This window comes from Rhea pennata, chromosome 14 (assembly GCF_028389875.1).
Source record: "Rhea pennata isolate bPtePen1 chromosome 14, bPtePen1.pri, whole genome shotgun sequence".
Classification (NCBI taxonomy): Eukaryota; Metazoa; Chordata; class Aves; order Rheiformes; family Rheidae; genus Rhea; species Rhea pennata.
This window is the reverse complement of record NC_084676.1, coordinates 20,972,420-20,995,039: the sequence shown is the minus strand read 5'-3', so window position 1 is coordinate 20,995,039 and position 22,620 is coordinate 20,972,420. Positions and strand designations below refer to the sequence as shown.

General features: G+C 58.0%; 1 protein-coding gene across 4 annotated transcripts in view; it reads right to left on the bottom strand.

Moving 5' to 3' along the window:
- ARHGAP26 (Rho GTPase activating protein 26) overlaps positions 1 to 22,620 on the bottom strand; it is a 157,469-nt gene that overhangs the window by 32,017 nt on the left and 102,832 nt on the right. For all 4 annotated transcript variants that reach the window (XR_009959932.1, XM_062587664.1, XM_062587665.1 and 1 more), the window contains exons 15-19: positions 20,971 to 21,058; positions 19,507 to 19,565; positions 18,107 to 18,212; positions 7,379 to 7,538; positions 2,625 to 2,763 (exon numbers count right to left, since the gene is read on the bottom strand). Coding sequence is in view for 3 of the 4 variants with exons in the window: in XM_062587664.1 (XP_062443648.1) it covers positions 2,625 to 2,763; positions 7,379 to 7,538; positions 18,107 to 18,212; positions 19,507 to 19,565; positions 20,971 to 21,058 (552 nt within the window). In the remaining variant the exon portion in view is untranslated. The remainder of the gene's footprint in view (positions 1 to 2,624; positions 2,764 to 7,378; positions 7,539 to 18,106; positions 18,213 to 19,506; positions 19,566 to 20,970; positions 21,059 to 22,620) is intronic.

Below are 22,620 nucleotides of genomic sequence, written 5' to 3'. Positions count from 1 at the left end.
TTGGAGAAGCCCATGAATTACTCCACGCTGAACCTCTACTAGACTGCAGGGCTGTAGTGAAAGGCCGAAGGAGGATAGATTTGCATTGAGAGAACCATTCTAAAGCTATATTTTATTATTTCTGAACATTTTCTGCCCAAGGCTAAAGTCTGAAAATAAGCTCCATAATCCTAACAAATCAGTGTCAACTGCCTGTGTAATCTAAGAACTAGCTACCAGCCACTATTAAATTAAAGTTACTATCAGCCAAGAAGCTGAGAGTGGATCTCCCATCTGAAGAGGATGGGAGATGAATGGAAGAATTTGAAACTATCTCTTTATTTTATTTCTTCTTTTTAAAAGGCTGATGCTGTGCTTGGCATCATGTTTTTAACAGCTCAAGTGAAGGGATTCCTCACCACAATACCTCATTTGGTGTTATAGCTGCAGAAACGAAAGAGCAAACCTGCTAAAACATACTTCGCCGCCGCCACGCGGAAGGCAGGAGAGTCATTTGCAGAGTGCCGTGGGCTGAGCTGGAGGAGGGTCGCAGCCGGGAAGGCTCCGGCTCCCGCAGCCGGGAGAGCTGCCAGCGACTGGCTGCTCTGCAAGTTCTGCCCGAGGCTCCCCGAAACCTCCCTGGAGAGCAAGGTCAGGGAAACGCAACCCGTGCCACGGGCAAGCTCGACTCGTGCGTTTTTTCCAGCCCTCCCTGCCCTGAAGCACGAGCTCGGCCCTTGCTGTAGATCGCACGGTCTCCGAGAAGCTGCCCCCGCCGGGGCGAGCCAAGTTTCCAGCGCTGCTCGCCGAAGCCTTGGCGCTCGGGAAGGGAAAGCAAGGTCAGGCAGGGCGGCCCCAGCCTCGCGCCGCTCTCCCGCTCCCTGGGGGCTCGCTTCCAGCGAACGCCATCCTGCTAGATAACGGGGCAGCACTTTCTGGGTGACAGCCGAGATCTAGGGCACCTTGATAACAGTCACCCACCGGCACCGCACCGGAGGAGTGACCACAAAAGCGTTTTGCATAACAAAGCAAGAGCAGCACGCCAAAACCCTGCTTAGAACCAAAAACTGATGAAGAACAGAACAGTGAATTTAGGGTATTAATGACACTTGTTTCACAGCACACACTCACCTCCTCGTTGCTCCTGACCCAGGCTAGCAGCGAGCAAAAATGTGAACATTTAACAACAAAATAATCATTATAATTATCCAATCTGCTCTCTGGCATGATACTGTCTGATGAGTATCTCACCATGATTTCTGAGTTACACATAGCTTTCTCTGACCAAACTGTAGTGAAAATTTTAGAAAGAAAGTTGACTTCAATGTACGGACTTGCTTCACAGATGGACGACTCCTGTCGCACGTCTTTAGTATCGCCATTGCTCCTCGGGCTGCTCTGAGCCTTCACCTCTCCCAGCGTGTGTTCAGAGGCACGAGCACCAGAAGTGACAAAACCCCTGCCAAGGAAACCCCGAGCACCTTGCTGCCTCTGAGCACGGGCAGGCCAAATCCCGCAGGTGCGCGTGGCCTGAAAGCCGCCCCCGGAGCCACAGCTGGAGGAGGCTCCGGCGAAGCGCTCGCAGGTAGCCCACGCTCCTCCGCCTCGGGCTGCCGGCAGTGACTACTGAGAGGCGGCGCTACCGCTATGGGACTAGTCACACCAGTGAAGCAGCCTTAGACGAAACTGCGTGGGCGCAATCTGCCTTCCAGGCAGCTCCGGATGGGGACACCATATTCTGCTGTTTCTCAGCACTGATACGGTGCTCAGTGTGGCCCAACTTACCGTTCAAACCCTTGCTATCCAGCCTCACAAGGAGCTACATCCACCTCAGGTCAGAAAAGAAAGGAAACCTTCTCCAACTGACACATGCAGATGAGATGACACCAAAAAAAAAAAATAGGTAGTTCCTCCTGGGCTTGAAGGAAAGCTGCCAACACGGGGAACCTCCAAGCAGAGCTGGTGACAGAATGTCAAGAAGGAAGGCCAAGAAAACACTGCTTCAGGTAGGAATAAATCAGTACAGAAATTCAGTCCCTCTTCTGGGTAAGGTGAAGGTGATACATGAAGGAACCGGTAAGCAAGGGACCTTCAGATCTACCAACTGTTCCACTATCAGTGAACAAATCCATTAGACCCAAAATTTTCAAAGCAGCTTCTGATTTTTGATGCTGCACTCCGAATGCCATGATACCTATTTGCAGCACATGCATTGCTACTCCCGGTACTTCCTTAAAGAAGCATGTATCGCTAAAAGTGATATTGATGAAAGTGATGAGCCTTCAAAAAAAGAGTGCTGAATAACTAACCATAACTTAATCGGAGGCAGAGAAACCCGAACATTTGAGCCAGAAGCTGCGGCGCGGTGCATCGACGCTGGTCTTCGCCCCTGCCCGGCCTCCCGGCTCCACTCGCTCCCCTGCCACAGCCGGGGACACGGAGGCAGGACCACGCCGGGCAACCCCCACTCCCCACCGACATGGTGCTCTCTACCAACGTGGTGCTACAGAGAACTGAGGCCCTGCCCGGCTGCAGGACGCATCGACATCAGCAAGGGTAAAACTGCATTTTGTGGCGTGGGAATTAAACTCCGCCGGTCGCGACTAGGGCTGAAACTTCGCCGCAGCGTTTCGGGGTACACTTACGCTTGTCGTTGGGCTGCGCGGTATGGAAGAGCGTCAGGGGCCTCTCGCTGCAGGAGGGCGGCTTCGAATCCGTGCTCTTCTTGCGGGATAACAGCAGCTGGGAGTTCGATGGTGGGGTCTCGGGCACCGTGTTAAATATCTGGAAAAAGCAATAAGCAGTTTTTCTTTAGCATCACCTTGTCACACAAACCATCTGTCTGCCCGCCTGGTCCGAACAGCTCTGCCATCGCTCCAAAGCCAGCCTCGGAGGAGGATACGCTTGCAACGGGGTAACACCAGGGCCTTCTTACACTGCGCGTTCCCACGCGGTTTGCCCTCCTTCCCCCTTCGCCCCCGATGCCTGCTGTGAAATCCCGCTCACCTGGCGCCCGTGCCGCCGGCCCGGAAGCGGAGCGACGGCGTCTCTCCGGGGCGGGAGGGAGTTAAAACCCGCAGGAACCGGCGGGCGGCAGGGGCGCGAGCTCGCAGGGCGCTGGCAAAGCACCCTCACAACTGCTAAATCCTCGCAAGCACACACAAAACCTCCGTGCTGACTTCTACAGATGCTAGAAAGCCAAGATGCCTTCGCCAAAGTCTTAATGCCGCGTCTCTCCCAAGCAGCACGAAGAAGCACGTGTCAACGGCAGCTACTGCAGCCCTCGGAGAGGCACTGCTCAAGGGCGCGCGCCGCGCCGGCGGCAGCCCAGGTAGCTTGTCAGAAACACCCGGCTCGGCCAGCGCGGCGCTCGGCCGCCCCGGCCGCGGCAGCTCCGCCGGGCAGGCGCCGCGGCGCGGCCCACAGCAGCCCCATCTCCGCTGCCGCCGAGCCCCGCGGGGCTGCCAGCCCCCCAGCTCCCGCGAGCCGCACGCTTCGGCCGCTGCTTCGACTCGTGGACGCCCGGCGTTCACGCCGAGGTGCGGCTCGGGGCCCGCGAAGCGTGTAAGGAGCTGGTAACGGCGAAGAACCATCGTGCGAAACCTGCCCCCGCATCGCGGGCCCCGGCACGGGCACCGACGAAGGGAGCAGCGCGATCCGCCTGTGCACAGCCGGACACGCTGCAGAGCAGATGGACGGATGACGCAGCCCCGCGCGGATCCTCCTGCCGAGCTCTGCTCATCTCAGCCACGCGTCTCTCCTGCTTTTACGCACGGGTTGATGAGGAACCAGCCATAAGCCTCGCTCTCCTATACGCGACACCGTTCCTCTTGGCCACGCTCGCTCCCGCCCGCAGCAGCTCCCGTGCGGCACCATCCGCGGTGCCCCGGCCCTCGGCCTCTGCCCCGCGGACACCGGGGCGCAGCAAGCGCGTCCCGTCCGGAAACGCCACTCCTCGTGCACCGCCTCCCGCGCTGAGCCGTCGCGCAGCCGCAGGCGCGTGCCCCAGGCGCCTGTCCCAGCCCAGCCGGGCAGTGCGGCAAAGAGACGGGACGCGGCAGCGGCGGCTCCCGGGAGCCCTCAGGCCGCTCGAGAGCTGCCCGGCGCGCGCGGGCGAGCGGGGCGCGGAAGCGCGCTGGACGCAGAGGCACGAGGAGAAGCCGCCGTCTCGATCGGCTCCAAGGGCGCTTAGTGCACGGGCTAAATTTAGCCGCTCGGGGTGCAGAAAGGTTAATAAATGGCCACAGCTGCAAAGCAGCAACGCTTATTTTGGAGACGGGGGAGTCTGCAGAGCCAAAGAGCCGCGAGATAAATGGTCTATTTGGTTATTCGTCACTATCTATGTGGAAGCTGCGCGGATCTGGAGGAGCAGAGGAAGCCATCAGGGCTCCGACGTGCCGCCCCGCGCCCCCGGGCCGGGCGTTCGCTGCTCCTCGCGGCCGTGCTTCCCAGCCTGGTTGGGTTTTCCGACGCACCGGGAGCGGCTTCGCCGCGGCCCCCGGCCGCCCCGCGCAGCGGCCCCGCGCCGCCGTCCCACGCCGGCACCCTTCCCCTCCCGCTCGCCCGCACGGACCTGCCAGCGCCTCGTCTCTGCGGCCGCTCCCGCGCTCTTCTAACGGCCGAGTGTCAAATCCTTCTAGTAAAAGAATATTAATTCTTCCCCTGTATAAAGGCTAGTTAGGGGGCCGGGGTAATTCCCTTCGTAACTCGTCTTCTGTTTGCCACGAGTACGGTGCGCATTAACGTTTCAGCTCGTCAATCTTCCACCTGAAGGGAACAGCATCACGACAGCAAATCGATCTCTGGATTTTGCAACACTTTAAAACAACGGCCTTTTCCAGAGGGCTATAAAAATAAAAGCTTCAGAAAATAAAATGGATGGATATCTGCAATTTTCAAAATATTAAATGCCGACATTGACAGTACCATTTCCTTATATGGCTTTTGGCTAACTATACATTTTTAAACCAGAAATACAGTGTTAAATGGAAACTACTTGAGTAACCAGCCAAACCTTAGAGCATCCTTAGCCCTTCAGGCCCAGGACGCCGGCTTGCTTTCCTCACCCGCGCAACACCCAGCGCCGCGCGAGAAAAAACATCTTCTCTCCCTATCCGACCGTACGTAGTCAGCCTCTATTCTATAACCAAACATAACTTAAGAATTAATAACTATTTAAACCCGCGATTGCCCCAGGCGCCTGTCAGGCCGTGCGCTCTGCACGCGCACGCGCAGAGGCCCGCGCAGAGGCTGCCCAGGGCTGGGGGAGAGGTGCGGCCGGCGGCGGGCCGGAGCGGGCGGCCGGAGCGCCGGCACCGGAGCGCCGCGGCCGCGCTGCCGCCCCGCCGAGCCCCGCGCGCCGGGAGCAGCCGCAGGCGTCACTGGCGCAAACAGCTTGCGTCCCGGACCTGGAAACCTATTAAATCTCCATACACGATCTCGCTTCGCGGGCTGCACGTGGAGTTTAACGGCCTGTGTCGGACGCTCTGGCAACGCGCAGCAAATTGGAATTTAGGAGGCACCCGGGGGACCTTCGGAAAGTCACCGTGCTGCCGAGGAGGGCCGAGCTGCACTCCCACGGCCGGCGGCACCGGCCGCTGCTCCGCCTCTGCCGGAGGCGCACTCCCCCCCGGACGAGGCTCAGGAGATGTCGTCACCAACCTTTTGGGCTCTTTTCCTTTCTTCTTTTTTTCTCGGTTACACCCTAACAGCAGTAATTTTAACGGGAGAGGCGTTCACTCACCTGGGGAACCGCAGTGTCGCAGCAGACCTGTGCCGACTGCCGGGAACCGTTCCGATCAATCTCATTTCCCCTGTGAACGTCCTCAATCACGAACCGCGCCGCCCGCTCGCCCGTTGCCACCACCTGCCCCGGCCGCAGGGGAAGCTTCCGCGGGTTCAAATCAGGTCAAATTAAGAAACGCACCAAAACGCAACCGTTCAAAAGACGGAGGCGAACCAGCACTGCTACTGAATTTAAATGAGGTTTTTCTCCCCCGCAGTTAACATCTGCGACCTCCCTCCCTCGCAGGCTCTTTCCCGAGAGCCCCGGCAGCCGGCAACGCTGCTCCGCAGGCGCTTTGGGTGCAAGACCCTGGTGCGCAGCTGGCAGCCGGCCGCTCTCCCGCAGCCCCAAGCCTTGCCCGCGAGCACGAAGGCCCGCAGCTGTGGCCCAGGACGCCTTCAGCGTGAGCCCAGCGCGCGGGGAACCACGCAGGGCGAGCACCGGGCGCTGCGCCCTCGCGCTCCTCAGCCCACGCTGCCTTCCTTTCGGGGGAATCCGAAGGAGCCGAGCAAGGAAACACTGCAGCTCACTCCAATTTAGGCGCCTGCTTCAGCAATGCCGCGTTCTCTGCTCCCGGGGCGTGCAGCCTGCGAGCAGCGCCGGGGACTCGACGGCTCCCCCGGCGCAACGCCGCGCTGCCGCCCTGCGAGGGAGTCGCCAGCCCCGCGCGGCGGCGCGGCCGGGTCTGCTTCTTCGCTTCACAGCCTCAACGCCCAAATTCGTGTTTCTTTCCAACCAAAACCAAACCAAAGACTGCAAACTGAGAACTGCCTGAATTCAGAAGAAAAAGGATTTTTTTTCCTATAGCTGTAGCTTGCAGTATCAAATTCCCTTTAATGGACAGACATTTCACAATCCTCTCGCGTATTCGGCCCGAGTGCGCTCATAAGGCGAGGAATCGGCCCTGCTTGCTCACACACAGGCACCGATGGCCAAACTCTGCTCACCGAAGCAAGCGACAGATGGGAACGGCTTTGTGACAGATAAATAAAATGCATCATAATTTAGGATAAAGTTGTATTCGAATAAACTTGAGTTTAGTCAGAAAGCAGGAAATGAGCTTGTGCCTTCGTCCCCCAGGCTGGAGTTTTGTAACAACCATCTCACTCTTGAAACTAGTGACCGATTCCTGTTGAACAACACAAAGCGGGGGAAATGGGGGGATTTCCATAAAGGAGACATAGCCCTAGATTCACACCAAGATGACCATTAAAAATGCTCATTACTAGAAGTGCTGATTACGGTTACACCAAAGAACACCCAGTTTTGGAGCCCCCGACGCACTTCCCGAGCCTTTGCCATCGCTGGCAAAAACCAGCAGAAGCGAGCGCTTTGTGGAGGCAGAACAGCCTCAGGGCCCCGAAGTCGAAAACGCCGCCCGAGCGCGGGTAGCAGAACCGTATCCACCCGGAGGGACGACTCTCCCCGTGGCATTTCGGGTCAGCTCTCCAGGGGCCCGGGTCCGCCGGGCCCCCAGCCCGGTGGCCGCCGACGTCGCCGTCCCGTCCTGTGCGGTGCCGCCAGCCCCGGGCAGACGGGACGTCCCAGCTTGCGAAGGGGCCACGTTCGCTTCACTAAATCGCTCGTGTTGAAAGAAGCAAGCAAAGGCGTTACCTTCTCGTGGTTCTCTATCAAAATCTCAATCACGATGTTCTGAAACTTGATGTCCATGATGGCTGCAACGGTTTCTTCCTGAGGCCGGAGCAGCGTCGGCCCGAACACCACACCCAGATTAGCCACGGTCATCAGGTTCTGCTTGTGGTTGTTCGCAACTCTGCCAAAAAAGAAAAAGGGGGGGGGGGAAGTAGGTGATAAAAATAATGAGAATGGAAACCCCCTTCGTGCTCTGCATTTGGCACCGAGCTTGCAATTCTGTTTACGTTGTTCAAACTCCTGGTGAGCTCCTTGAAGGCTCAGCCATGTGGAAAAATACAAATTTAGCCATTGTGTTACTGGTGAAATTCCAGCCCCGGTGAATTGACTAATCCCATAAAACCCCGGCGCTGCTCTGGGCACCACATCTCACGTTGCAAACCACTCCCAGGAAAACATCTTGAATCATTAATGCTTAAAGCCCTGCTCAAAACAAACTCTTGGACCTCGGACACGCGCCGCTCTCCAAGCCGCCCCGGCCCCACCTCCTCCGGCCGGTCCCGCGCGGGAGCCGAGCGGCTCGGCGCCGCCGCGCAGCCTCGCCGAGCACCTGCCCCGGGGCGGGACGCCGCCTCCTCCGCCCGCTCCCCCTCCGCGGGGAGGCCGAGGCCAGCGCGAGCCAGGGCAGGAGCCTCGGGGTGCTGCCGAGCGTCCCCCCGAGCCATCGCCGCGAGCCGGCGCTGCTGCCCCTGCGGCTGTGTGCGGACAGCGCCGGCAGAGCGCCCCGGGCCGAGCCCCGAGGCCGGCACGTCCGCAAACCCGCGGAAACGTTCACGCTGCGGCAGCGGCGGTATCTGCAGGCGCGCGTCCGCATCGCCCCGTCCGGACTTTGGAAAATGCAGCTGCAACTCAAATAGTTTGGAAAGTACTTTGAAATATTTCATAGCAGTTTTAATGATCTTTGGTGGTTAGTGAAACAACGCTCATTTATAAAAAAAAACAACTACATTGATCTAAGTCTTACAAAATTAGGTCCCCTCACTTCTCATTACCATTATCACGTAATACATCACTCTAATAAATTGTTTTGCCATGGCGAGTGGACTGTACATGCTCCTGTTAATTATTACAGATTAAATTATTAATGGCTTCCCAATCGGCACCCGATCCCACGGCGCGACCTGCGGACCCGGCCGCTGTCGGCGGTGGCCCCGGCCAGGCCCCCGAGCCACGCTCTGCGCCGAACCGCTCCCCGCGACGCTCGCCTGACCCCGCGCAGCGCGAAGCGCGTTCTGCCCCGCTCCCCTCTCAAGCAGCCCCGGGGGGCACAGGCGCTGCTCATCGGTAGCACGGGTACTTTCCCACCAGCGCTTTCCATAATGCTTGGTTACCAAAGCTATGCCGCAAAACATGATTCGCCTCTCACATCCTTCAAACCCCACATCCATTATCCACACGGTAACTTACTATAAATTATACTTCTTCATCAGCCTTTGTACCAGAAAATAATACTGTGGTTTCTAAAGAAGGGGCGTCCTCACCCCAAAGAGTGGTTAATGTAGGTACTTCTGGCAGACGGTTTTCTTCGGGCATTGTTAGCCCCATTCCTGCGCCTGCTCTTCAGACGGTCTGCAACTATTTGCAGTATTTTCTTTTTAACCTGCTGTTCCTTCCCGGCCGCAGCGCACTCTGAAAGCAAGTGCACTAATATTAATTTAGACGGGTACGCTTTCCGTTTGCTTTCTGTCCACGCTTTGCAGAAGTCACTTCAAGCACAACTGGGAGGCCACAACCAGGGCACCAACAACTGATGTAGAAATGCACTGAACAATCTCTTAATTTGTGCTTGATGCTTGCAAAACGCTGGGATATCAACTGGCTTTTAGGCTAGAGGCTATTTTCTCCTCCTCTCGGCACATGATTGCTCACATGTGTCATCTGGGAATAGCAGGAGAAATGGGTCTGGCCAGCACAGCGACAGGCTTCGCCTTCGGGGGGAGGAACGGCACGCTGCAGCGTATCGCTAGCGACCAGCACGGCAGTCCGGGGCTGCTGCGAAGAAAGGAAGGGTTTGCACGGAGTCAGCGCGACGGCCGTGCTGGTTTTGCCCCGCGCGCAGCCCGAAGCAGAGCCTGGGCTCCCCCAGGCGCCGTCGGCACCCGGCGTCGGCGCGGGGGCACCTGCCGCGCCGGGGCCCGGCCGTGCCGCGGCGGCCAGGGCAGGCACAGCACTTGCTCTGCTCTCGCTTTCCCAGCAGCAGCAGCAGGGAAGGGGAGCGGAGTAAATCCGTGTTTTGTGTTAAATTAGATTACGCCTGAGTTGCCTGGATACGGTATAATCACAGGCATGACCAAACATAATTTAATACAGAGCGATGGGTAGCCAGGCCTCGGCGCAGAGCGAGCACGCAGGAACAGTGAATATTTCTTTGCTGCACTGGCTGCAAAGCAGCATCCCGGAGCAGCGGGCATGGGCAGCGGAGCCGCAGGAGCCGCGCGCGCGGGGAAGCGCAGCGCTTCCCTTGGGCTCCTCCAGCCCAGTCGGCAGCCCGTATGCATTTTTATGGAAATGCAACTAAAAAACGTCCCTATCCACCCAGGCTAAGGAAAGCTGCCCTGGGAGGGCCCCGCGGGCGCCAACGGAGCTGCCGCCCGGCAGGAAGGCGGCCGCGGGGCGCTCGGGGAGCCCCCGTCACCGGGACGAGCCTGGGGAAACGGCGGGCTGCGGGCTGCCCGCCGAGGCCCGCGGCTAACGCACGCCGCTGCGGTCACGACGCGGCCGGGGGCGCCCGTTCCCCCCGCAGCGCCCGCGACGGAGCGGCCCCGCGGGCACGGACGCCTCGGCGGCTCCGCTCGCCCCCGCGAGCGGCCTCCGGTTGGGAACACGCTCTCGGAGCGCACCCGCGTTTTTCTTGGGGGCACGTTTCTAAAAACCTTGTGCCGCAGCGCGGAGCTCGGGGCACGCGTCTGCGCGCGGGCTCGCCCGCGGCCTGGAGGGGCGAGCGGCGGTGCCGCCGACCCGCGCGGACGGCCCGGCCTCCGACACCAGCCGGGCCTCGACACGGGTTCCGGCCGACGCAAGCTTGCGCTAGGAGCGAAGAAACAGCTGAAGATTTAACACAACACTAACAACCGTGAAAACACTTCCAAGCAGGAGGGTTTTTTTAAAATCAAAGCTTTCCTCCTGCAATACTGGAAATAGAGGAGACCGGAGGCACGAGGGTTTCGCCCAGCTCCGCTGCGCTCACCGACGCCCCCGGCTCGCAGAAGACCTCAGCGCCGGAACAGGGTTACGTGCGCCGAGCCGTCGGTGCCGCGGGCGCTCGGCGCAGGCGCCGCTCGCTGGGTAGCGGCTCTGCGCGCTGCCAGGCGCGCGGCAATGCGGAGGCAAACCCATCCGAAATAATAATTATCCTCACTAATAATTATTTTACCCATTAAGGCCGATGCCCCGGGCGGCAGCGGGGGCGTGGGGGGATCGCTGCATCCCGTTGCCACGGCAGCCGCCTCCCTCTCCGCTGCCGGCCCCGCGGCCCCCGGCACAGCCACCCGGCCAGCGGCTTGTAACTGCAAACTGAAATTGCCGGTGCTTTAATAGCAGCACTGCAACAAAACCCACGGAGCCGGCGGCGCAACGGAAAGCGGAAGCAGCGAGTGCGTGTTAAAAGAAATCCCCTGGAAGATCGACAGCGATGGCAAGGAATATGCCGAAGCCCACCTGAAAGATGGAAAACGAATGGCAATAAATGTGCTTCTAGAAAGCAAGAAAGCTGCTCGGGCAGCCACAGTCGCTCTGCCCGGGCACTGGGAGCCAGCTCCAAGGGCGACGCGCAAACGTCGCCTCCTGCAAACCTGCGTATTCGCGCCAGGGCCTCGGCAGCAGGCCACCGCGGCGCGCCACGAAGCGGTCCCTTGACTTTTTTATTTCCACTTTGGGAGGTAGGTTAGAGCACGTTCACTTTGCAAATACGTGATTAGCTTCCTCCCCACAAAACACAGCATGCTCAAAGTCTGCTCAAGTGGAAAGACACAGAATACAGAAATAAACAGAGCTGTTGATTAAAATATACATATACTTGAGCTTGGTTTAAAATTGGGGCTGTTTAATAGAAAGGGCGACCTAGGGCACCTCCGGCTAAAATTTCTACGTCGCACTCAGTCGCGGGGAAACGGGCAGAGGGGGCCTGGGAGCGACGCCAGCTGCTTATTGGAAACCTTTTGCTCTCTCTAGATTCAATCTGCTTCTGACCGGAGAGTTTCAGTTTCACTGTGATGAACTACTAAAGCGAATTCGGATAATTACGTGCTACGAGCAACGTCCACCTGCCAACACGAAGTTCAAGTGCAAACCCACGGGAATTTGCTCCTGGGGGACGCGAGAAGGCCGGCGCTTCCGCCTCGTCCCGAGGCTGCCGCCCTCCAGCCCGGCGTCGACGCGCAGCCACAAAACCCCGTAGCGAGCCCGCGCCGCCCCGCGCCCCCGCTCACTGCGGGGCGGTCGTCACCCGCGCCGGCGGCGCGAGCTGGCGCTTCAGCCCCCGTGACCGCGGCAGGAGAGAGGACGCGCACGGGCGGCGAGGACGCAGGACTTCCGAAGAACAGCAGCCCCCGGGGCAGGACATCGGGGACGCTTTCTGTTTCGAAGCAGGCAAGAGCAGGGAGAGGAGCCCGGAGCGACCTCCCTCGGCCCCACGCCGAGCCCGCTAGCGCCCGGCCGTCTCCAGGGATCCCCGCTGCGGCCCCGGGACCGGGGGTCCTGGCGGGAAGTGGACGGACCTTGCGGACGAGCAGCATGGGAGAACAAGCTGCGAGGAAACGCAGTTTGGGGCTTCTCCTGCAAACGGCTGATCCGTCGGCCGCCTAGCTGGAGAGGTGCAGAGCTCCTCTGCAGAAGCAGAACGAAGCCTTTTGCTCGCTGGCCCGTGCAGGAAGCCGGCCCCAAGAAGTGCGGAGCACACCTGTGGGTTCCTCTTCCTCGCCCGAATGCCACCCTGGAGGCAAGAGCGGAGCAGCCCAAGGGAGCCGGAGCCGGAGCCGGCGGGGAGGCTCCCTCGGGGCTCCGCGCCTGGCCCGGGTGGCACGGCACGGGATTCCCAGCCGGCTCCTGGCAGCAGGCGGGAGCAGCCCTGCGGGCGCCCCTGCTCCTCACCCCGACCCGCCGGCACCCAGCGCGCCAGCTCTAGTCGAACGGATTATTCTGCGGTAGCGGAAGGGAAACGGAGCCGGGCCCTGGGCCAGCAGGGGCTCTCCTGCACGGCCACGCCTGCCGTCGGCGGGCAGCGTCTGAGCACCGTTTCAGTGCTGCTTCTTCCTTTGCACAAGCCAGACTCACCTAAGATTTCTGCAGGGAGGCAGGAGAAGGGGCAGAGAGAGGCTCCCACGGCTCTGAAATGCTCTGTTGTCCCACACAGGCTTTTATTTATTTGTTTTTGAGAAAGGTGCATCCATTTCCAGCAACCATTTTTGCACAAGAAACAAAAGCAGCAGGTCTCGTGCCAAGAGCGTGCGCGAATGCGCGTTGAACCGGCGCGGAAGAGCTCTGCCCGCCGGATCTCCACCCGTCCCCTTCTCCACCGCAACGGGCTGGCCGGAGGCCGAGCACTGAAGCCTCTCCCGTGACGCCCAGGTAGTTCATTTTACCCAACAAAGTTGATTTTAGGAGGAGCTGAATAGCAAATGAACGAGGATTTCTGCCACCTCCCAGGCGAGACTCTGCTTTGCAGCTGGTGTCTGCACAGCTCGGCGGGAGCCCGCTCCCGGCCCCGCGCGCAGCCGCGCCGCTGACCATGAAAACCCTAGCGAACGGTGCTACCAGCAGAACTGTCCTCGGGAGCCTCCCGCAAGAACCAAGACAGCAAAGGAGGCCGCAGCGTGACGACAAGAACGCGCAGGTTGCATTAACGTACGAAGCGCGCGTGAGCTTGAACAGGCCCGACGGCAGCGCCGTGCCCGGCGGAGGCTCGGTCAGGGGAACACGCGCCTCCGCGCCCCTCGTCTCGCTCTAAAACCGCAGGTGCTTTCAGTTAAATTCAGTAATTAAATTAGCCGTGCAACACGCTCGCTCTAAGATTTCAAACTAATCTTCAGAGCAATCTCTCCGCCGCTGCGTGTCTCCGACTTCAAAAGCACACCAGAACGTGCGCGGGCCGAGGGCCCGCGCCGGAGCAGGCGGAGCGCCGGGGCCGCCGGGCTGCCCGCGCGCACGAGGAGCCGGAGCTGGCCCCGCGCCGCCCGCAGCCGCCCCATCGCACCGGCCGGCCGGCCGGCCGCCCTGCTGCGGTCTGCCTTGTTTTTCCCACTCAGGAACACGGCTGGGGGGAATTCAATTCCCTACCACCTTTAAAACCTTCCTTCATGAAAAATGTACTTATTTGACTATGTACGTACGCACCCAAATCCTTTGAGTCACTCGGACTCTCTTTAAATCTTGCTAAATTCCCCAGAGTAACCGGCAGCAACTTTCTCAATCCGATTACAAAGCGAGTGATAACATGTCTTTTTTTCTTTAAGTTTTTTTTCAGCGTTGCTGGCGCGGGACGAGGCAGCAGGAACGCCCCGGGAATCCCGCCTGGATTTCCCACGCCAGGGCGAGAGCGCTCGCCCACTGCTGTCGTCGGGCGCCGAAGCGGGCGCCGGGCACCGTGCGCCGGGACGGCCCCGGCGGCCGTGCCGAGGGCTGCACAAGGCGGCCCGCTGGGAGCCGCACGCAAGCGAGCCCGGGAGCGAAGCCGCAGAGCAGGGACGTCGTGCGGCTCGCCGGCAGAGAGCCCGGCGATGGCGTCGCGGGGGCCCTGCTGCAGAACTAGAGCATTTTTACCGGCGAGCCTGGTCCTCGCGGCTCCCGTAAAAAATAAACCTCGGACGCAAAATAAGTCAACAAAAAAACCAAATTCTAAATTCCAGAAACATCAACAGTGCAAAATGCTCCTGCTCTGCATCCCCAACGCATTTATTCCTTAATGAAAAAGCACGTTAAAAGAGAGGACAGGAAGGCCGGGACGACACCGCAGCTCCGCTAACACAACGGCAGTCTCCTGCCCTGCAACCAGCTGCCAGCCGAGGCGCAGCGCGGGCCCGCACGTGCCTTCCCCCGCCTCCGCTTGGCAGGAAAAAGCTTTCGGCTTAATCAGTGCTGGCACGTTCTAGTGATAAAAAACATTCGAAAACAGAGTGCAGACCTTCTGAGAGATAGGTGCTTCCGAGCATCTCAACGTGACGGCTCGCGTGGGTTCTCTCCGCCTAACAGTGGCACGCGGCTCTTCCTCTTCGGTATGGCACGGCTCACACCCGCAGCGAGGCAACACAGCGGGGACAGGGGCGCAGAAGACGGGCGACGAGCTCCCCGCCGCGCGGCCCGGGTGCCCGGGCCTCCCGCGCGCTCGGCTCCGGCACGGCGGCGCCCGGCTGCCAACACGCACCCCGCCGAACTACAGCAAAAGTCAGAGCAACGCCAGCCCGCCTTCGAAGGGGCGCCTGCGAACGGGCAGCGCGAACTGCTGAAGAACCATTTGAAACAGGCGGTTGAGGAGACCCAGCGCAGTGTGCGGTGACAGGGCCGCCCCTACGACGTGCCCTCCAGCCGCCACGCACGCTCCCGCCGCGAGCACTCCGTTTTCCTTGGCATCAACTCTTCATGTAGCTTTTTAAAGTAATGTATATTTTGTTTTTAAACCAGGGGACCAAGAGCTCTCTCACGAGCTGTTCCTGGTGCGGATAAAGAGGTCCACGAAGGAAGCACCAGTGACTTGCAACAGCGACAAGGAAAGGAAAAAGCATGTACTGGTTTTGTATTTTAATTCTTTGAAAGACATGGCTTGTTCTGGCCTGAGACAGGAATAACTATGCATTTTTTACGGTCATCCAGAGTCCCGCTAGTTTCAGTTGATGCATCCGTTGGGAGGCTGGTGGGTATAGGCCAGCGGATGGAGATGCCGGCATGGGGCCGTTGGGCTGTGCAGGTGCTCGGGCTTTCTACAGAGACCCTCCGGAAAAAATCACAGCCAAGAAAACTGTCGTCTTTCAGGAGCATTGAATCGCAGCTGGGTTTATCACAGAAATCCTGACAGCATGAGCATGTCCCAAGAAGGAAAATTTAAGGTTTCAGCGACTCAGAGGTCAAAGATTAACATAATAATAGCAAGTTTCACTGGAACTGGGGTCTGTGGAGAAGAGGAGGAAACTCAGAGCATTAAGTTACTGACAAAAGAGCGCCGGCACGGATTGCTCCCGCTGCGTTACACTGGGAAAGTGCCCGGACACCTGCACGAGACAGGAGGCAGCACAAATAGACTGAAAGAGGCAGAGATCAGCCTCGTTTCCTGTTGGTATGCTCATCGCCTGCGCCTCCGACTTTCCCTGGCATCTGTCCCCGCTCCGCATCCAGCTCTTCTTGCACCTCCTGCTAAGCGCTCTCCGCCGGGGCCGCGGAGGGGGCCGGGCCGCGGGGCCGGCTCCCGCGCCCTCGTCGCGCCGCACCGCGGGAGACCCCCCGCCTCGATCGACGGCCGCTGCACGAGCGCTCTGGCAGCAAGAAAGACGCGCGACTCAAGGGCGCTCGCCGCCGACGCTCAGCCGCACTAACGGCTGCGTTTCAGAGCGTGCCAGCGGCGGGAGCTCGGCCGTGCCGCGGCCGCCAAGGGCAGCCCGCGCCGCGCGAGCGGCCCCGCTCCCTCTCCAGGACGCGGCAGCGAACGCGCAGGCGTGCAAAGCGCGCAGCGCTGCAGCGCGCGACGGACGCTGTTTCTCTGCCCAACCGAGCCACGCGGAGCTCCGTTTTCAGTGCAGGAGTCCTCCACAGCAACACTGCGGAAATATTCTTTTAGCTCATCTGATAAAAATGCAAATCTTGATTATTCGTACATTGCTGGGAATAAAACCAAAACAAAACCCAGCAGAGGAGGCAGGACCCTGCGAGCGCTGGGGAGGAAGGGCCCCGCGCCCGCTGCCATCTGCCTTCCCCCCCAGCAGCGTCGGCACCGTTTCCGAGCCCATCTGGCTCCTGCCTCCTCGCTCCAAGCAGCCTCCTTGCCCTGACTGAGGGGTTTCAGGGGCAACCAGGCACTCTTGCCTTCCGGTGGCATTCTCCCCCACTCTTGAGTATCTTCTACAGGTGTGAAGCCTTATCTTCACTTCAGATCAACTGCCAAGTCATTTATTCTGCTTTATGGCACCTAAACTAGTTAATCCATGAAAGCCATAGCATTGAGACATGGACCAAGCTCCTCCGCCACCAGGAAGGTCCCTGGAGGGGACGTGGGTCTGCTTCCAGGGCGCTGCGGGGCAGAAAGGCTGCCCCAGCTGCTGGAGAGGTGTGGAGGGCTGGGCCCCGGGCCAGCTGCTGCCTTGGCACCTGCATCCTGGTAGCATCTCAGGATCATCACCTAGCTTCCAGCTCTGGAGGCTTCTGTCCTTGAGGACATCCCAGCTGACACCACCCCAGTAAGTGCCGGCAGCTCCGGGAACGCCCGGAGCAGTTCGGCTCTTGCCGGGCCGCTTGCCCAGTGCTTCGGTCCCGCTGGAACAACCAGGCTCGCATTTGTGCAGCTTCCTGCCTTTCTCCAAGATAATATTTTTCCCATTAAATAACCACTATGAGCTGTTTCTCTTCCTAATATAGCAAGCACCGCTATGCTCATTGTTTGTTTATGTTTTGTTTTAGTTCCTTCCCTACTAAAATAGCTTGAAACCCATTGTGCTACCTGCCTCCCCCTCCACATCCCGCGCTCTGTACCACCAGGTTTTCCTTTCAACAAAAATCACTTAAGGAGTTATGAGATTCCTTGCACATATTTGGCTGCTGGAAGTACCTGGAACTCCCTATCCCTTGGCTTCAGCCTAGAAACGCAGAAGGTTTTGAAACTCAGATCTGAACCAGCCCTTTGGTTTTTAACAGCCTTGCTGTGGATTCCATGGAACAGATGCAAATATATGTCATAAGAAAGCATCTGGAGTCATTTTTAAACATAACTAAGTATCACTTATTATTTCTTCTCTTATGCAGATAACTTCAGGTTTCCCCAGAATTCTGTTGAATTTTTCTGCTGATTTTTCTGTGCTGATTAACTCCTGCAGATTTCAGAGTCCTTCGCAATCCCGCCTGCTCGCACACGCGAGGCCAGCGACGAAGGGCAGCGATGGCCTCGTAGCCCTGCGGCTGCCACAACACCTTGCGATGCTTTCATTTGTTAAACACTAATCAAAGGTTTCTGTGGTAACCAGCAAGAGCAGGAAGAAGATGGGAAATTATAGGTCAGTTCTATCATTGAAAGTGAAAAATTTGTTTTACTCCTTTGCCCTCAAAAAGTTTCAAGGTGACCTGAAAGTATTCATTAATCAGAGTGCATAAAGGCAGAAAAGCCAAGCCACAGAAGAGTCCTCTACTGTATCAAAGAAACAGCTTTTAGTTCCGTAATACTAGGCTGGATCTGATGCTCTTGACCCCCGTGGCACCTTCTGGGCAGCCCACAGCCACAAAGGTGCCACTCAAGGCAGCGCTAACTGCCCCATCGTGCCGTGCTGCCTGCTCCCGCGGCACCCCACGGGCACAGCACCCGCTGGGGAGCCCCCTTCCCCTTCCTCCTACATCTCCTTTTGTACCAGTTTTTATTGCACTCACATGCAGATTTCCAGTTACTAGTCAACCAGATATGACTCAACACCACACACACGCAAACAAGGCAACTTTTCTGCCTCTATTAACTTTCAGAGGAAGTGGGAAAAGGAGAGAAAAACATATCAGTCATATACATACTTTGCCAAGTGGTTCATGAGCAAGTGCAGCATCTGCCTGTTCTTCTCTGGGAGCCGATGAACGAGGCTGTGAATCTCGGACACCCTGGACTCCTGATTCTCCAGTTCTGCATTGGAAATCAAGGATGATTTATCTCTGCTAGAGGGCTTTTACTATAGAGAAGAAACCCATGCAAGCCCCAAGAGTAACACAGACAGACATCCTGGGGACCTGAGGCTTCCACCTCTACCCAGGCATGCTGTGGACATCCATGATCGCACTTTTTCCTTTTACCAACTCCAATCAGTTGTCTGAAAAAGGAAAAAAAGCAATGGGCTGGAAGAACAAGCTAAAAATACACACCAGCTGTATGAAAACCTGGTTTTGATCAGAGAACGAGCTGGTTGTAACTTAGATGTTTCTCCAACTTCACAGGTGAGAAGGATCAGCACCTTCTTGCCCAATGTGCCTTCAAGCACCGTAAGGGTGTTTCCAGCACAACACCTGGCCAGAGTTCAGCATCCGGCCATCAGCCCCAGCTGGATCGTAACTCTGACCGCCTACATGGGAGGCATTTAAGAAATCACCCGTCTCCGATCCCTTCTACTGCTGCACAGCCCAGCGCCAAGGGCAGCGTGAACCCTCCTACCCCTCGGCTGAGCGAAGCAGAACAGGCGAGCTGTCCCCGCCGGGCCCAGCTGCGAACCTGCAGTGCGTCTGCATTCAACGGCGCGAGCTGCACGTCCCCGCGCCACCTGCTCCCCCTTCGCTCAGACCGAGGTTTTAGGAAGGTATCTCCCCAGCGCAGCTAGCCTGGCTCCTAGGGGTTTCAGGATCCCGTGGGCTGCCCGGGACCTGCCGCCGCACCGGGACTGCCACCGCGCTCCGACAAGGAGCCACACAGTGGATCGGAGCGGCCAAGCGACACAGCTGAGGAGGCCACTGCCCCAGCCGCTCCTCCCGCGGCGTCGGCTGGCCACCAGCGCCGTGCGCGGAGCAGGGCCGCTGCGGAGAGAGCGGCTGCTTGGGAATTGCTGCTCCCCTGTAACACGTTCTCCTAGCATAGGTAAAGCAAAGCAGCACACACCTCTCAACCGCAGCCGATCTACTCAAAGCACCACAAGCTTTGATTGAACCAAAACCTCACTCATCTGGGGGAGATGGTGGTTAAAAAAGCAAATAACTGCAACACCAGTTACTGCCATCAGTAGTTTCTCCTCTCCCCCTGCAGCATCTATGTTTCTTTTCAATCCAGTATGTTCCAAACAACAACACAGCCTTTGCACCTCGAGTCTTATTCTGCTTTCCCAGATCTGCGAATAAGGAGGTCAGTGGGAAAGTCATAGGGGAGAGGTTATGCGCAGTGACTTGCAAATTACGTGCCTCTTTCCGACAGATGCTGAAAACATCAATAAACTCACTTGCTGCTTTGATGAAGCTTCTTTGAAACTGATACATCATGAGCGGCCCTGGAAGCATCCTGGAATAATAAAAAGGTAACATGAACACAATACTTCTGAGCAAAAGAATCCACAGAATCGCAGAAACATAACTTTGCCATTACCATAAATTCAGCTCCATTTTTTAAAAGTGCAGAACTAAGCATTAGCAATTCTGCTAATTAACTCCTCTCATCAGAAGGGATAAGATACACTGAGGGAGCTTCGACTTATTCTTCCTTTTCTGGACCGTACTCAATTCATTTTTAAGTTTAGCATTTGTTCAGTAACATAGGCTGAGTTTTGCTACATTAGTGAGTTTGTGATTTTCAAATAATAAATTTCAAAAATAAATTAAAAGAAGAAACGAACCTAGTCATAAAACTTTAGTAATCACTGTTCCCGTTCAATTCCCTTTTGTTCCCTCCTGCTTCCAGATCCCTTCTATGTGACATCTTAGTAAACTTAAATGGATTTAAAAGAAAAAAAAAATGTTTCATACTGAATGCTGATGACGTTTGGGGGCCTGGTAATCCTGACTAGAGGCATGCACACCGCAGAGCAGTGATCGGACAGCTCTCCCCACCTATCTGCAAATGCACGGTCCTCTCCCGCAGCAGCGCTGCTGTCCTCATCTTCAGGACCTCCCTGCATTTGCCACTTCTCCTTAGTCTTGACCTTTTTACGCAGTGAACAACTATTCCCATGCTGCTGACATTCTTCATTGCCTTGCAAATAATACAAACTCTGGAGCAAAGGTTGCCAATCACGCAAAATTATGTAGCTTTTTGTGATTTTCCAGGGTGAGAACCATGACGCTAATTATATTCATCACCCTAATTGGATTTAGCTTCTCTCTTGCTCTCTCTCTCTCCGAAAACCAAACCAAAACACGCAGAACAGCAACAGAAAGCAAAAGCCTGCAGACACAACAGGTAGGAGCATGTTCGGGATAATGAAGTACTTATAGCTGCCAACAAACGAACACTTTTGGAAGATAACCCATGCTGATAACGGCACCAACCTTCATACAGCAATGATTACTACAGTAAAGCTTAGCACCCAGCACCAGCCCTGCAAAAGGACCACATCGACTGCTGCACAAGCGCTGTGCTCCCTGCCTGCACTGTGCTTGATAGGTGCAAGCCTACAGCGAAAAGCATAGGGTAAGAGTGAATCAAGGCATGGGTGCACAAGAATGAGCTTTTAAGAACATGTTTGGACGACATACACCTCCACTAGAGAGCTCAATGTATTCCCCATGTCGCACTCAGATATGCTGGAGGGTCAAGGAAAAGGCCAGGATAAATTCTGCAAGAGCAGTTGCTTGTCTACATTAAGGTGCTCTTAGCAGCCCTGGCATCTGTGGCCGTGGGCAGGAACGTCCCGGGCCCCTGCAGGGCACCTCCTGCAGCCGCCCGACGGACGGGAGACTTCGCCCCTCACCTCAGGTAGGTTTTCAGGGCGCTCGTAATGGTCTTTATCTCCCATTCGGCACAGATCTCCGTTTCCGTTTCAGTGGCTGTTTTGGGATCTAAGGAAAAACAAAAAAAAGAAAAAATGAACCAAAGCTAAGATAACACAGCAAATACCACGCCAGCATCAGCAGAACCCAGCCAGCGGTGCGGGAAGATCTTCGTGCCCTGTTTCATTAGCTCTTCCAAAAACCCCGGTGACCGCAGGTGGTCCCCAGCAGGCACTCCTGCTGCTAGGCCGGACCCGTGACAACAATTCACTTGCCCGAGACCAAAAGAAGAAAGCGGAAACACGTCAGTCCGAGCAACGAGACGGCAGTTTGCCTTCAGGCGTGACATCCAGTGGCGCAGGAGACCGTGGTGACCGGGCAGGGCAAGAACGTGGCAAGGACCAAGCCAGCTGCGGCGGCCGCCCGGCTCCGACCCCGCCGGTGCCCGCGCGGGCTCGGAGGTGCCGGCGCGACCCGCCGAACCGCCCGCGCCGGCCCTTGGGGCGCGCGCCCTGCACCCCGCGGCCCAGCACCACAGCACCCCCTTCTCCGCTTCCCCCGGGGCCTTCCCTTCCTTTCCCCGTTTTCCCCCATCTTTCCTTTAAAAATGCCTTTGAGGAAATCAAAACCCGTGCAGCTCTCCGCACGCTGCAAGCAGCAGGCTTCGGACGGCCGACCCGCTCCGCGCAGCGCCGCCGGCACCGAGCGCTGCGAGCGGCGCGCTCGCGGCAGCCTGGCGCGCTCCGCAAACACCGGAGCAGCTCGGGACGCCGGACGTGTTCGCACACGGGTCTGTCGCGAGACCAACACGGCACCACTTTTACTGATCTCCATGGAAACGCCTTAATGCTTTGAAAATAAAAGAGCCTCTAGGGAAGCAGCGACCGCTCCTTCCTCCGGCGCTTCCAGCCGCCGAAGTCCAGCGTGCAGCGTCCAGCGCCGCGGGGACACGGCCACGCTTGGGGACCTTGGGAGCGGTCACCTCCGAACCGCTGCCTAGCGGGGGGCGAGCGCGGCGGCGGCGCTGGACGGCGCTGACCGCCCGAAGCCCGCGGTTACGGCTGCACGGCCCCGCGCCGCCGCGGGTAACGCGGCCGAGCAGCTCCGGGCTCGCCGGGGGCTCTGCGCTCGCGGCGATGACTGCGGCTCCGCTCTGCCCCTCCGGCTGCAAGGGAACGGGGCGCGTGGCGCGGCCGCCGCAGCGCGCGGGCCGAGCCGCAGTCATCGCCGCGAGCGCAGAGCCCCGGCGAGCGGGACGCGGGCGCCCTCGCGGCCAGACCCCGCCGGCACCAGCGGGAGCCCTGCCCGGCTTTCGGGGCCGAAGCAGTGCGCGCCGAGGCCGCGCCGGGGAGCTGCCCGAGGCCCCGCGAGAGCCGGCGGCGCGGAGCCGCTGCAGGTCCGCCGCCCGCCAGCGCCGAGGCCGGCTCGGCACAGCTGCCGGCGCCATATGGTCCCAGGGGTCCGGCTCAGCGGGTATTTTTCTTTTCACAGGCATATATAATGTGCTCTTGAATTTTAAAGCAATAGGTAAACATAGAGTAATTTTAAAACTAATTAAAAGAATGCACTGCATAAGACTTAGGATCTCCCTTTGGGCAAAGGGTTTATTTTAATTAAAAAAAAACATCAAG